The following is a 14,848-nucleotide window of genomic DNA, read 5'->3' as shown; positions in this document are numbered from 1 at the left end:
CTTCATACTATGCTGAAAAATGTCAATCATTCAATTAAGGATATACAAATTAAGGGTTCCTCTTTTAAGTCCTTATTTTGGTCCGCCTATTCGTGGAAAACATGTTCAACACTTTTTTCCTTTACATGGAAAAATCCACAAACTTATTCTTTCCTATATAACTCACACTTTTGTAAATAAATGTTAGACCTCAAATTTTATGATTATTTTTAATTAATTATTCTTTTTATGTACGTTCCTTTTGAAGTTATGTTTTTATGACCAACTCCATCTTGTTGAGGCTGGGAAGAAAAGACATGGGATATTTTCATTTCGTATACAAATAAATTAGTAATAATCATTACCCATTTATGTTTACTGGACTAATTTGACCGAATTACTTACTTCAATTAATTATTCTTCTTATGTAAGGATTTGGATGAGGTAAAAAAGACAGTGTCACGAACGGCATTCAAACCCACAATCTTCGGCTGAAAAATGGCAAAAAGAGGAAAAATTCGAAAGGTTGTAGGGTGAGTTGGGGAATTGGTGTCCGAATGGATCGGAGTCACGATAGCTCGAGCGTATTTAGCCGAAGGTCGTAGGTTCGAGTCCCGCTCGTGACACTATCTTTTTCATCTCACCCAAGACCTTACATAAAAAGAATAATTAATTGAAGTATGTAATTTAGTCAAATTAGACCACTAAACATAAATGGGTTATGATTATTACTAATTTATTTGTATACGAAATGAAAATATCCCGTGTCTTTTCCTCCCAGTCTCAACAAGATTGAGTTGATCATAAGAACATAAATTTAAAAGGAACGTAGATAGAGAAAGAAAAGATTAAAAAAAGAGTGAGAAAGAAAAATAAATAAACAGAAAAACAGATGGCAAGAGAAAAAGAAAGACAGAAAGTGAGGTAGAGAGAAAATAAAGTTTGAAAAAAAAGAAAGGTAGATTGATAAATACACAGATAGACAAATAGGTAGATAAGTAGATAGATAGATAGGTTGGTAGATGAAAATAGAAAGACTAAGCCAAGAGAGATAAAGAAAAAATATGAAAAAGAGATTTCGTTAGAAAGAAAGGTTGATAGTAAGATAGATTTCCGATATATGAACAGACTGATAGGTATATATAGATAGTGAGAGAGAGAGAGAGAGAGAGAGAGAGAGAGAGAGAGAGAAAGATAGAGAGAGAGAGAGAGAGAGAGAGAGAGAGAGAGAGAGAGAGAGAGAGAGAGAGAGAGAGAGAGAGAGAGAGAGAGAGAGAGAGAGAGAGAGAGAGAGAGAGAGAGAGAGAGAGAGAGAGAGAGAGAGAGAGAGAGAGAGAGAGAGAGAGAGAGAGAGAGAGAGAGAGAGAGAGAGAGAGAGAGAGAGAGAGAGAGAGAGAGAGAGAGAGAGAGAGAGAGAGAGAGAGAGAGAGAGAGAGAGAGAGAGAGAGAGAGAGAGAGAGAGAGAGAGAGAGAGAGAGAGAGAGAGAGAGAGAGAGAGAGAGAGAGAGAGAGAGAGAGAGAGAGAGAGAGAGAGAGAGAGAGAGAGAGAGAGAGAGAGAGAGAGAGAGAGAGAGAGAGAGAGAGAGAGAGAGAGAGAGAGAGAGAGAGAGAGAGAGAGAGAGAGAGAGAGAGAGAGAGAGAGAGAGAGAGAGAGAGAGAGAGAGAGAGAGAGAGAGAGAGAGAGAGAGAGAGAGAGAGAGAGAGAGAGAGAGAGAGAGAGAGAGAGAGAGAGAGAGAGAGAGAGAGAGAGAGAGAGAGAGAGAGAGAGAGAGAGAGAGAAATTTTAGAAATACAAGTGACTACATTGCTCCAGATCTGCTAATGCTTGAATTATCTTAATGTAGATGGAAAATTTCCATTATGTAATTAGGGATATTCAATTTAGAGTCCGCCTGTTTTCAGTTTTTGTGTGGGTCCGCCTATATTCGCTGTACGTGGAAAATATTTCCACCCTTTCATCTTCTGTATCGAAAAATCCATAAGCTTTTTATGTTTTATTCAACTCACACTTCTATAAATAAATGTTACAGGTAAAATATTATCATTAATACAAAATTTTTCGTTTAAATTTCCAAATTTAAGATAAATTCATTGTATCACGTTTGGCTAAGAGGTAAATTTTTCCCTACAGGCTTTTTGTAATCATACCATAAACTATTAACCGCACTCTAAAATTTACTTTCGTCAAAAATCATTCTGCTAGGAAGGATTACGTGTGATCATCAGGTGAAGAGGGAATGAGTGAAAACAAACTACCTGTTGGATTTTTTTTTTAAATTTACATCAACCTTTACTACCTTCGCTTAGAAATGCTTCTTGCGTCAGGACCTTTTTCTCCTGTCGTGCGCCGAATGTAAATCGTTTTTAAATGGTTTTGATTGTCTTGTTCTTTTACGGATAAAGCAAATAAATTAGCTTATTTTCCATTCAGTCAATGGAAAAATGCAAGCCAGGTCTGCATATTCAGGGTGGACTTGACACCCTTCAGGCATATTGATCTGTGTCGAAAACATTTTAAAAAAAATACTGGCTTAAAATAATCGGCCGATTTTAATTAATTGATCGGATACCGCAAATGTTTGAAACTTACATTTTGTACTCGTATCGACAAAGGCAGCCGATAAAATCCGAGCATGGGGAAGTAATTTTATTATTACCTTGATTAAAAATGTCTGGCCGTTTCGGCGTCGGCTTTGTTGAAGGGAGACAAATGAGAATTACAGGGTGACAACTTTGTAATTTAAGTCAGTGAAATGCTAGAGCCTATTTCCTGCCCTTTTCAGGCCTCCTCTCACCTCTTTAAATTACCACTAATTAAACTTCCATTTTGACCTCTTCGTTTTTGCTCAAACGCTTCAACTTTCAGCATCACAAGAAGTTGAGCTATTTCAACACAACATTTTTTGCTACTATCAAATGATTAGATTGTACGTGAAAAAAATAATCAATATTTTTATTAGCAAATTTGGCGAAATTCGTCAGATTTGATGGACTGCCTTGGAATTTTCTGTATGTACTAGCACGTAGAATAGTAGGGCGCAAGCTTTATCATTTCTCTCAATTTCTGATTCTCCCTCTCACCCCTTCTCTCTGTCTCGCTCAATATATATCTAAATATAGGACTGGAAGAAATGGAGAGTGAACGAGAAAGTGATTGTGGCATAAATAAAATTATAGAGATAAAATGTATAGATTGATGAATACGGGGAGAGTAAAAGTAATTAAATGTGATAAAGCCGAGGTCGTGGGTTCGAATTCCGCTCGTGAGACTAACTTTTTCATCTCAACCAAGATCCTACATAAAAAGAATAATTAATTGAAAAAAGTAATTTGATCAATTAGACCTCTAAACATAAATGTAATAATAATAATAATTGACGATTTCAATCTGAAGATTCAATAAAAAAAATAAAAATAGAGGAATTGAGAAAAAGTGAGAGTGAATGAAAAAAGTTTTAATTTAATAGGTGAGCGATAGACGTAATATTACTTATATTATTAACATGGAATACAAGGTTTCGAGGTAAAAGGAAATAAGGAAAAGCAATGAGAATGGGAGGAAGAAGAGAAAGAGAAGAAAAGAACAGAATTTAGATACACATAGGTAGAGACATAAATAGAGAGTGAGAGAGAGAGAGAGAGAGAGAGAGAGAGAGAGAGAGAGAGAGTGAGTGAGTGAGTGAGGAGAAAGAGGGATGGGTGCGATGGAAGGGGCCTAGTATGAGGAATGAGAGAAATAACCGATAAAATTAGTGTAATTGTTGTAAGAAAAGGATTGCGGTGGTTTTAAAAAGAAATTGAAGATTTAATAGAATTATTCAGAAATCGTGATAGATAAAAAGAAAGAAAGACAGGTAGATAGAGAAAGTTAGATAGATCGATACAGATATATATANACCCTGTATATATATATATATATATATAGAGAGAGAGAGAGAGAGTGAGAAAGAACGGGAGGAAATGACTGCTTACAACTGAACAATGGAAAAGTAATTAGAAATGTTGTATGAAGTAATAGTATGGAAGAAAAAGTAGACAAATCCAAAATACGAGAGAGAAGGGAGAGAGAGAGTGTGTGTGAAAGAGAGGAGAGAATGAGCGTGTGAGAAGAAAGAGAGGAGAGAATGAGCGTGTGAGAAGAAAGAGAGAAAGAAAAGAGGCTGAAGGGAAGAAAATGATAGGTAGTTAGCGATACAAAAATAAACAGCAAAAGACTCAGAGAAAGAGTAATAGAGAAGGACAGAAATAGAAAGTGTGAAATTGTGTAAGGAGAAAAATTATTGGAAGTGAAGAAACGTGAGAGAAATAAGAGTGAAAATTTATAGAAATTCACTACAATGCAAATCGTCGTATGCTTGGATAATGTGTCTTAATTCTAGCTAATAAATACATTTTACTAATGCCGACTTTTTAGTGAACGAAGACACATTTTATGTTGCAAAAATTAACTACATACGAATATTACATAAAAAATTGGTCGATTTTCAAAGGACGTAGTTTTTTTAATTTCTACGTATGTATCTGCCGATCATCAATGACAAAAGAAAACTCCACCCCTACATGTTTTTGGTACATTGCATTGTGTTTGTTTTACTTGCAATATGTATTATAAAGATCAGATGTAAAGATCCAGCTGAATTGCGGTTTATAAACTTCGCTTTTTTTTTTTTTTGGTTCATGTTTCGAGATTTTTTTTAAAGATGGAACGTTATTTAAATGAGTGCATATGAACTTTGAGGTGCTTATTTCGAAAGGATTTACGCAATTCAACGAAAGGTTGTTTGTGATGGTTTTCTTACAGGGAGAGGAACGGCGCGCCGTAGTCGAATTCAACCGCAAAACCCCGCGGTAGCTGAAAGCCTCCCCTCATTTCGAAAGCTCTCCATTAAATAAGCATTAAATCGACCAATCAGAGAATGCGATTAATGTTACATTAGGTATTTATTTCACTTGCTCATCATTCCATTCGGTTATCCAATCCATAAAAATAGCGTAAATGGTCTTGTTGCGGTAAATAGGGGTGCCTGGTACGATCGAAAAAGAATCTTCCGGAAATTCTCCTTCTGAATCCGATTGGACTGTTTTGAAAACGGGTTGGCATTGCACAAATGAAATTTTCGCTGCCAGAGTTGTGAACTTCGGCCCTGTGAAACGGTCGGGACTCGTATTTTTGGAGAAGGGCCACGCCGTCCCGGCCAACTCTTCTGGCAAGATCATTGCACTGGGATGGTTATCGATTAACATATCTTTATCATTGATAAAGCAATTTTTACCTCTAATCACTTCGACCGGGTTGTATTTCGCTTTTGCAAATGGTTTCGAGACTAGCAGTTGATCTGTTCGGAAAGAGTCGTTTATCATTGTGTTCGTCACACACAGGCACGTCGTCATCACTTTTGTAGGCGTCGTGTACGTCCCCAGACATCGCAGTTTCTCTGAAAGTTTCAGATATATGAAAACGACGATAGATAAATCCTCCGATGTTGAAGGAGTCGAAGAAGCAACGACTGATAAGAAATTAAAAATTAATATATACATATTTTTCACCATGGTAAATACATTCCGTATGTTCGCTTTGTATTATTTATTAATTTATAACAAGCGGGTTTAAGGTTTTATTCGTAAAACGTGCCAAATAAACTGCCTTCTAGATCTCACCAATTAAGATGTAAAGACAAACATCAACTGTTAAGCCATGTGTTCAAATTGTATCATATTCACATCAAAACATTAATAATTTACTTAAAAAACTTTTCAATTTTCTAATAATCTACTTTTCTCTGAAATTCACGAATATTCTTTCTGAATCTATGTTTGTTTTTTAAAACAATTTTCAGGCCTAAACAACCTTTTTTTTACTCACAATCATTTTTTATTCACAATATGGTAATTTTAAAATTTTTTCTACACATAATGAAAGATATGTGGAGAGAGAGAGAGACAGAGAGAGAGAGAGAGAGAGAGAGAGAGAGAGAGAGAGAGAGAGAGAGAGAGAGAGAGGGGGAGAGAGAGAGAGAGAGAGAGAGAGAGAGAGAGAGAGAGAGAGAGAGAGAGAGAGAGAGAGAAAGAGAGAGAGGGTGAGTGAGTGAGTGAGTGAGAGGGGGAGAACTCTTATAACTGTGGCAGAAATGTATAGTTTTATTGTGATAAACAGATATATATATATATATATATATATATATATATATATATGTGTGTGTGTGTGTGTGTGTGTGTGTGTGTGTGTGTGTGTGTGTGTAGATACATAAGTGAGAGTTAAACAGATAGATAGATCCATACCGGAGTGAAAAATAGATATATAGGTGAGATGATAAATAGCGAGAGAAGGAGAGAGAAAGAGAGAAGAGCAAGTGAGAATTCCATAGATACAGAAAGGTCCGCTTGTTCTCGCTGTTAACCAAGCCAATATTGTAAAATCATTGTGTAAAGTAAATTGATTGTTCCTAGTAATAAATAACCTCGGTGAGGCACATATCCCTGCAGATAAAGATTGCACTTAACCTTTTTTACTGTTGATTGCTGACCAACTGCTTAAAAGCAGATCATGTTAGGAGGCGAATAAATTCAGGCTCATCTCCCTGCAGGCATCAGAAAGAAACCTCACAATTATTAAGTTTTAAACTTTTTAACTATTTTAGTAAGATATATGCTATGTAAATAAAGATCCGAGCTAGTCTAGGAGAGGATGTCTTGCGCCCGACAGACAAACAAGCGTGAATAGGCGGACCAAGACGATCAACTAGCATAATCATTTGGCCATTCAATTGAAATAGTTTTGATATTAAAAGTAATACACTGGCCGATGAAGAAGGCGAAATGCCAAAAAAAGTTTGGCAAACCAGGGTTATCAAGATGTTCATCATTTTTCGAGATTTTGTTTCCTTCTACTACTTCAATATCCACAGCCTCTAACCTTTAATTCTATTTGTTTAAAATATCAAATTAAAATTCATGGTTTAAACTACCATTGAACATGTTTTTTGTAGATATAGACCGAAAAACATAAAATNACACCGTCTGCACATGTTTACAGGTTTTTCCTTTCCTCAAAATCTTTGTTTTTGTTTGTGCGATTAATTTGTACGTTTTTACTTTAGAAATATTTACACTCTTGTTACGCCGATGTGTTTAATAATATACTTGTACTTTTACACATACAACAAACCTCAAATAAATACTTTTCTTTTTTTACTAATGCGATATGATGAACAGCAACAGCCTTCTATGAAACAATTTCTTTAAGCCCCGTTATTTTTCAAAACTGCTTTATGCATTTTCCCACTTTATTCAGCACGGTTTAACGAAAAAACGTTTTCAATAAAATTTAAAAGGAGTAGGTCAATTCTTTGTTTCTTAAACTACTCGGGTTATTCAGGTTGTGTTATTCAGTCGCAGTGCAGGTGTTGTAAGTTTGAAAAACGAATCATTTCTTTAACACAGAATATCCCGACGCGTTGTAAAAAAAACTCACCTCGTGCACTGGAGATTTGTAATTCAATAAATTCCCCTGGAGAAAATGTTATTCTGAATAGAGAGAACAGTGCCACACGTGTTGTTTTTTCATCTGATCCCTCAGCCTCTTTGTAAAAACGCTATACACGCTTCCACTAAAAAACTAATTTTTTATTACTTTTTACAAAACTTAATATGATAAATTTATCGTGTTATTCATACTTTTGACAACAATTTGCTCTGGCACCTAAATATGAAGTTAAATAATCATTACACTCTACATGCTTACACTGTACATAGTACTACACTGTACATAGGACTGACCACCCAGATGGCACGTCTCACGGTGGCACTGCTATCATTATAAAATCTTCACTTTTACATTATGTCCTACCGCCTTTCACAACACCACAATTTCAGAATACTTCCATTTCTCTACAATGCTTCAACAAGACAATTGTTTTTACAGCGGTGTATTGCCCACCCAGGCACTCCATTTCAAGTGACCAGTTTAAGGAGTTCTTCGGATTCCNTTATACAATCATACCTTAAAGAGAGATTTTTCGCAGTAAACCAGGGTACGGAGACTTCTGGGATGGAAGAAGTGCTTGCGGGTGTGCCACAAGGGTCAATACTCGCTCCGCTGTTGTACACAATTTTTACTTCTGATATGCCCACAAATGAAAATACACTTACCGCCACATACGCAGATGACACCGCCATATTAACAAGCCATCTCTCTTCTACACAAGCTTCACTCATGTTACAAAACCACATATCAGCAATTGAGAAATGGAGCAATCTTTGGAAAATAAAGTTTAATCCCTCAAAGTCACAACATATCACCTTTACACTCCGTCGTGAGACTTGCCCTAGCATATACTTATACAATGAACCTATTCCACAATCCGACAAAGTTAACTATTTAGGACTTACATTTGATAGAAGACTAACTTGGAATCCACACACACGATTAAAAAAACAGACACTGAACAAACGATTTAAAATTCTTTATTACCTACTCAACAGACAATCAAAATTACCATTAAAATCAAAACTTTCGACATACACATACCTACTCAAACCAATTTGGATGTATGGGTGCCAAGTATATGGATCGGCCAAGTATTCCAATATTCAAAGATTACAAAGTTTTCAATCCAAAATTTTAAGACTAATTGTTTCTGCCCCATTTTATGTAAACAATAATACACTTCACAGAGATCTTCAAATCCCAACAGTTTTTTCATCCATCAAAACATATTACAGACGTTTTCATAGTAAATTACAAAATCACACCAACACACAAATACAATTACTCCATTCCCCACAATTACCACGTAAACGTCTGAAAAGAATATGGATAAGAGACCTCTTAAATGATTAATATAATTTCATTAATCCAGAGCGGCTGCCAATGGGTAGCTTTCTCTATAACGCCCATAATGCCAAACACACAGTCTGAAATCCAATCTGCTGGTTGTATATCATGCATGTACAGTTGTAGATATAAATAAATGAAGTAAAAAAAAAAAAAAAAAAATTTTACACCATCATATATAATTAGTAGTTAATTATATTGACTGTTTGTACCAATACAAATATAGAAACTCTGTGTCAAATATAAAGATAAAATTATTCTTTAAAAGTCTTCAAATTCACTTTTAGTCGGTTATAAACAATAATATTAGGTTAATTAACATCGTGCCGGTGGAATTGCCTGGTGTCTAAAATTTAATTAAGGCCTTTCAACGTCAAGCGGTATTCATTATGGTTACTCACCCTTTTTTATAAACTAATATTGTAATTTTCCGTTTTTGAGCATTTGCATTTTAATCTATTATTAAGTATTTTGATGTTCTGCAAAGGAAATTTTTATAAATTTTCTAACCTCGACTGCAAAGAGAACGTTTCTTTTCTTATACGGACCTCAAACTTTGACTTATTATTAGCTGAAAATAACATGGAAAAATCGGTTTTATTTTCTCCATATTTACGATATTGAAAGAAAATTACAATAAAGTTCATGATTGTTAATCCCAATTTTGACGGTAAACACTATCAACAATAAAACCATCTTAAATCAAACTGATCAGCATAAATTTACAATTTATTTTATGAAGCGTACGTCAACAGAAAACCCCGTCTGATTCCTGGCGGCTGGAAATCGCCAACGATCGACTTTCGAACACGTCCAAAACAAATTTTTTTATTGACACAATTCGTCCTTGAATTGTTGAAACTTTAAATGGGCTTATTGCAAATATTTTGTATGAAAGGGAGAAAAAGGAGTTGTGTCGAGTGCTTTGGGAGCTGTGCGAGCGCAACACGAGCTTCCCATTAACCGATTCTCAGCTTTTACCTCCTTTTTGATATAGAAACATATCATTTAATTCCCATCGGCGACAAAGTAGATCCAAAAAGAAACTCGGCCTGTTTAAGTACCTGAGTTGTTAAGTAACTTTTCTGATACAAAAACCAAAATGTAAACTTTGAATTGAATTTATTTCTCCCAAGATATATAGACTTTGGATAACGAGATCAAACACAGACTCCTACATCTCAAAATGGGTCCACAAAAATACAAGAAGTGTGCGATCACCAGAGATTCAGGCAGAGCCAACTCAAGGTTTAAAAAAACCCCTTCCAATTCCAGGAGTTTTAGGGATNTTATTGCGAGGTAGTGCTTTGCCGTTTCTTCTTTTATTTCGCAGAAGCGGCAAAAGGGATCTGGTTGGATACCCATTACGAAGGGGTGTCTTCTCAGTGGGCAGTGGCCCGTCAGAATACCTATCAGCCTCCTAATTCCCTTTTTTGAGATCGAGAATAGCCATTTTGATTCTGCTGGTTTGATCGCCTTAACAAACTCTTTCGATTGCCTGAGTCCGGGGGATAAATTCCACTCCCTTAGGAATTGTTTCATGCCCCAGTTATTGATACTCTCTTTCGCTGTGCTCATAGAGTGAGGTAATACCGGTTCTGACCCGACAAACGCAGTATTTTGCTAGGCGATCCGCCTTTTCATTGCCATGGTGTCCTTTATGTGCTGGTATCCAAATAAGGGCCACTTTATTCTCAAACCTGCAAGAGATCCTATTGATAAGATCTATAGTGTGCGATCTCCAGAGGTTCCGGCATAGCAAACTCAAGATTTAAAAAACCTCTTCCAATTCCAGGAGGTTTAAGGATATATACCGGTCACTGGCATCTGAGAAAATACCTTCACAACATGGGCACATTAAATTGTTATAGGTTATGCAATGAGGAAGAAGAAACTGCCATGTATATAATCTTCTAATCCAAAGCAATCACTCAATGCGTGGGAAAAATATTTGCACCTGACCAAGTATTACTTGAAAGAAGGATCAAGTCAATTGAACAGAACTAAAAAACTATGAAAAGTACAATAAACCATAAAACTGCATTGCCTGGGAAATGCAAAACCTCCGCTTTTTTGCATACCTATCATCATCATCACCCCTAATAGCAGTCCGAAACATTTGAATCCCAACTCCTCAGAACATCATTCAATGCCCTTTCTAAGCTTCCAACAAACTGTGCCGTCCATAATCATCTTCTGGATCCCTTTATTAAAAAGCCTGTCGTACGCCACGTTTACGTGATAATCCTCGCAAGAGACAGAAACGTCCTCATGATTACTCAATGCTGGAGCTCGGTTTTCCTAGGATGAAGCCAATAGATTTCATCATGCTGAACTATCATCACTCGATGGCGTCAGTTCATTTTTACTTGCTATAGTTGAAATTATACAAACTTTTGTAAAAACTACTCTCTATTTTCTTTCTTGCTTAAATTTGCAGATTGAAAAACCTCAAATAATAAAATAATCCCATCGCCCACATTTATATGTGAATATAATGTTTCATAACATTTTGACGAGAACATTATGAAGGACGGAGAACGAGGGTAATCAGCCCTGACAGTGGAATGAAAATTACCAACCACTCTCCATACCCGCCGTCATCATCTGTTGAGGCTTTTCGCCAACATTAAAACATTCCATGTGACAGTTGCCCTCGACAAATGTGGACTTCAAAATTGTCAACTTTATGTCCCGTCGGTTTGCGAATCGTTAATTATGGGACTAATGTGGATTCGACTCTAGATGATCCTGGTCCACTTATTCTTGCTATATTTAATACCTGGTCAGAAATGTGAGGAAATTATTTTTTTCATATTTACTAGGAAAACTATTTGATTTTAACTGAATAGTCAAATTAATAGGTAGCACGATCGTCTGTGATCATCTTGGTCCACCAATTATCACTTGGATTCGACTGTCAGGCGTGAACCTTTTTGAATATAGACCAAAATTTAAGGACAAACAAAATTTTTATAAAAATAGCCCGAAAAAAATTACATACAGAACGACCTAGCAGATCGGAAACGATTCATCATCCTGCAGACCTCGACGATAAAACAATTAATTAGTTTTTATTTAGTTCGGTTTAAGACAGCAACCAATAATCTGTAATTATTTTCGCTTGTTTCAGATCAAGTGCGTCGCTTGGCAGCCCAGAGTGAAAACAAGACCATGGTGATGTTTTCCGAAGTGTACGCCAAGATGTGGGGCTTGGTGAAAGAGCCCATATCCGAAATGTACTCGACGTTGATGGACTACATCGAACGTGGAAGCAAAGTCCCAACGGACCTTCCTCCTGCTGTACCGACCGACGACGGTGCTGCACTGGAGAAGATAGTGAACAACTTCTTCGGAAAGATGTTCCCCTTGGTGTACCATCAGGCGATCCACCACCTGGACTCGAAAGACTTCAGCGACGACTATAAAAAATGCCTTCGGGACAATATGGATTCGATACAGCCGTTTGACGTCCACCCCAGGTCGATGGGCAAAGCTATTGCAAAGTCTTTCGAATCGATGAAAGTCGTCTTAGAAGCCCTCTCGCTTGGAATAGAGGTGCTCTCGACGACCGACGAGCTCATGTCGAGCAGGCACGAAAATACAGAAACGTGCCGGGAGGCCCTGCTGAAGCTCTACTACTGCCCTAAATGCTTGGGTCTACCTTCCAGCGTCAAGCCCTGCAACGGATACTGCTTAAACGTCATGCGCGGTTGCTTGACCCAGCAGAGGACGACCGAACTCGATCTCCCCTGGAGCAATTTCTTGATGGAGACGCAAAGCCTAGTAAGGGAAATAAGGCAAGGGCTCTTGCCCAACATCGACTTCGTCTTAAATGGACTCTCAGTTAAGATATCAGACGCCATCATGTACGCAACGCTCGAAGGACCTACCATCGAAAAAAAGGTACACTTTAATTTCAAATATTAACAGTATTATATAAAACCCACCAACAATTTATTGACAATTGTAGGCAGGTTAGAACCTAAGTTAGGATGTAATACATCCTATTACCTTTCCGCTAGGTTTTACTACAGATCGTTCCTCCTTCGTCCTTGTCGTGGCTTGAGTACCGCAAGGAGGCAGTCTAGGCCCTCTCTTATAAAAAGTAAACACTACCGATATCCCTTTAAATCCTAACACATTCCACGCTAAATTCACAGATAAACGTATTCTTTTGCTCCCTTCAAAACCCAAACATAGTTTCTCCAACATCCAACACCATCTAAGCTAAATCTATAGCTACATACCATCTTAAAATTGTGTTGAAACTTAAATAATTAATTTTCTTCTCCTGGAGTTTATAAGGCCGGTTATCTTTTCTTGGATAACGGGCTGTCAATGTTGTTTACACATCTAGTTGAGTGGTTTTTAAACAATTTAAGCAACTGCGCCAACTCGGTTACAAGTCGACGCACTCGGAGTTGCCGACTAATCAGAGAAACTTTTCAAGCATTACTTAATTAAATTCCGATTTACTTAGTCTGGAGTCACCGCTTCTTGGACTTCCCCCTGCTGCGGGCTTAGCCGGACCATTTAACCCCGGCGCCTCAGCCTGACATTAACTTAACCTACTTAGCGCATTACGAGACGTAAACCAAAACCAACTGGTTAACAAGTTTGTTCAATTATGAGAATAGTTGATCAGAACGGTAGGTTTAATGCGAAAGTGAGATATTTAGGATATTCACCGTTGTATTGTGTTAAATAAATTATTGAACCATTAATATACAGATTTCATCTGCTAAAAGTATTAATATCTTTAGGAACGTTATTCAAAGGTTTCTGAATAAGCTTAGTGAGTTCTTCATCTTGATTAATAATGATTTCTTTTTACTTTATTTTATTTTAATTTTTTTATTGCAAAGATTTGTAAAAAGGCAGAGTTGCTAGATTCTGATTTATTTCAAAAAGGTTTCAGTTTACTTTAATCAATAAGGCAACCTTTTAAGATTTTGGCATCTACACACATGTATTCAATGCTTATTTGGTATTCCCCTTTTACAACTTTCTTCGTTTCTTAATCAATGAAATTAGTATATTAGTCAGACACCCGAGGATTATTTCTTATTATTAATTCAATAAAAATGTATGGAATCCTTGGCTCTTGAATGTCGGGAGATTTTAATATATTTAATTTAAGGCTGGATCTATTTCATCCTTACATTGCTCCTCGAAGGACTGAGGCGATGATCCCACCATAATTGAAATCTTTGCTTCTATATCTTCGGCGACCCCGTCTGGATTAAGTTCTATTTAATTATAACAGATTTCTCATTAAGATATCGCCCTTGGTAGGCCGGATATTGATTTTTCGAAGAACCGTAATGACGCCCATTTCCAGGGGAACAGGTGGAAAATCAATAGAGGATGAATGGAAACAATAGTTTATGTGTGATTATTCTAAACATTTTTGGCTATTTTTAATAGTGTTGTACAATTCAAAATGTCTCAATGGAAAACAAGAAAATCCCAAAGATTTTTTTCTTTTGGTTATTGATCGGCAAACATAAAAGGAAAAGTGATAAAACGCGCGTTAAGGTTACATTAACTGTATTGAAGGAAAACAGTCTTGAGGATTAAAAGGGCACACAAAAGAAAGAATATATTATGAGAACTGCACCGTCAACTGCCCAGATATTACTGAACCTTACACCCGGACAAACAACAGAAACAAACTGGCCAGAGAAGACTTGCAAGACCATTTAACCTACCGGTTATATATCCTAACCCTAGCAACTCGTACATCTCACAAAATTTCTTCGATTCTCGAAAAAATACTGAATTATGGATATGTAACTTAAAACCGTACCTAACCCGTTCCTATTCCAAACACTAACCTCGCTTCACCTAACGTAACCTAACCCTACCCTTGCCTAACATATCCCGTCTCTAACCATAACTCTAATCCTAACCCTAACCTAATCTAACGTAATTGCTTGTTCCATGTAAAATCTTAAAAGTGGTTCAATGTCAAACAAAATCTTTTTAAAATCAGACAGCCAAGCAGCCCTAAAAGCACCGAAACGGAAGAAG

General features: G+C 36.6%; 1 protein-coding gene across 1 annotated transcript; it reads left to right on the top strand.

Annotated features, from left to right (window-relative positions):
- The first annotated feature begins 11,986 nt into the window (after positions 1-11,986).
- On the top strand, positions 11,987-12,742 carry LOC106664281 (division abnormally delayed protein). The gene has a single exon (XM_024229188.1). It carries the CDS (start codon positions 11,987-11,989, stop codon positions 12,740-12,742), a length of 756 nt encoding a protein of 251 aa, XP_024084956.1.
- Positions 12,743-14,848: the final 2,106 nt, after the last annotated feature.

The sequence above is a fragment of the Cimex lectularius genome, unplaced genomic scaffold (genome assembly GCF_000648675.2).
Source record: "Cimex lectularius strain Harlan isolate CLEC.00 unplaced genomic scaffold, Clec_2.1 scaffold98, whole genome shotgun sequence".
NCBI classification, from domain to species: Eukaryota; Metazoa; Arthropoda; class Insecta; order Hemiptera; family Cimicidae; genus Cimex; species Cimex lectularius.
Note: the sequence above shows the minus strand (reverse complement) of the source record. Positions and strands in the feature narration are given on the sequence as shown.

Coding starts and splice junctions, on each gene's coding strand:
- LOC106664281 (XM_024229188.1), top strand. CDS start 11,987: ATGGTGATGTTTTCCGAAGTGTACGCCAAGATGTGGGGCTTGGTGAAA.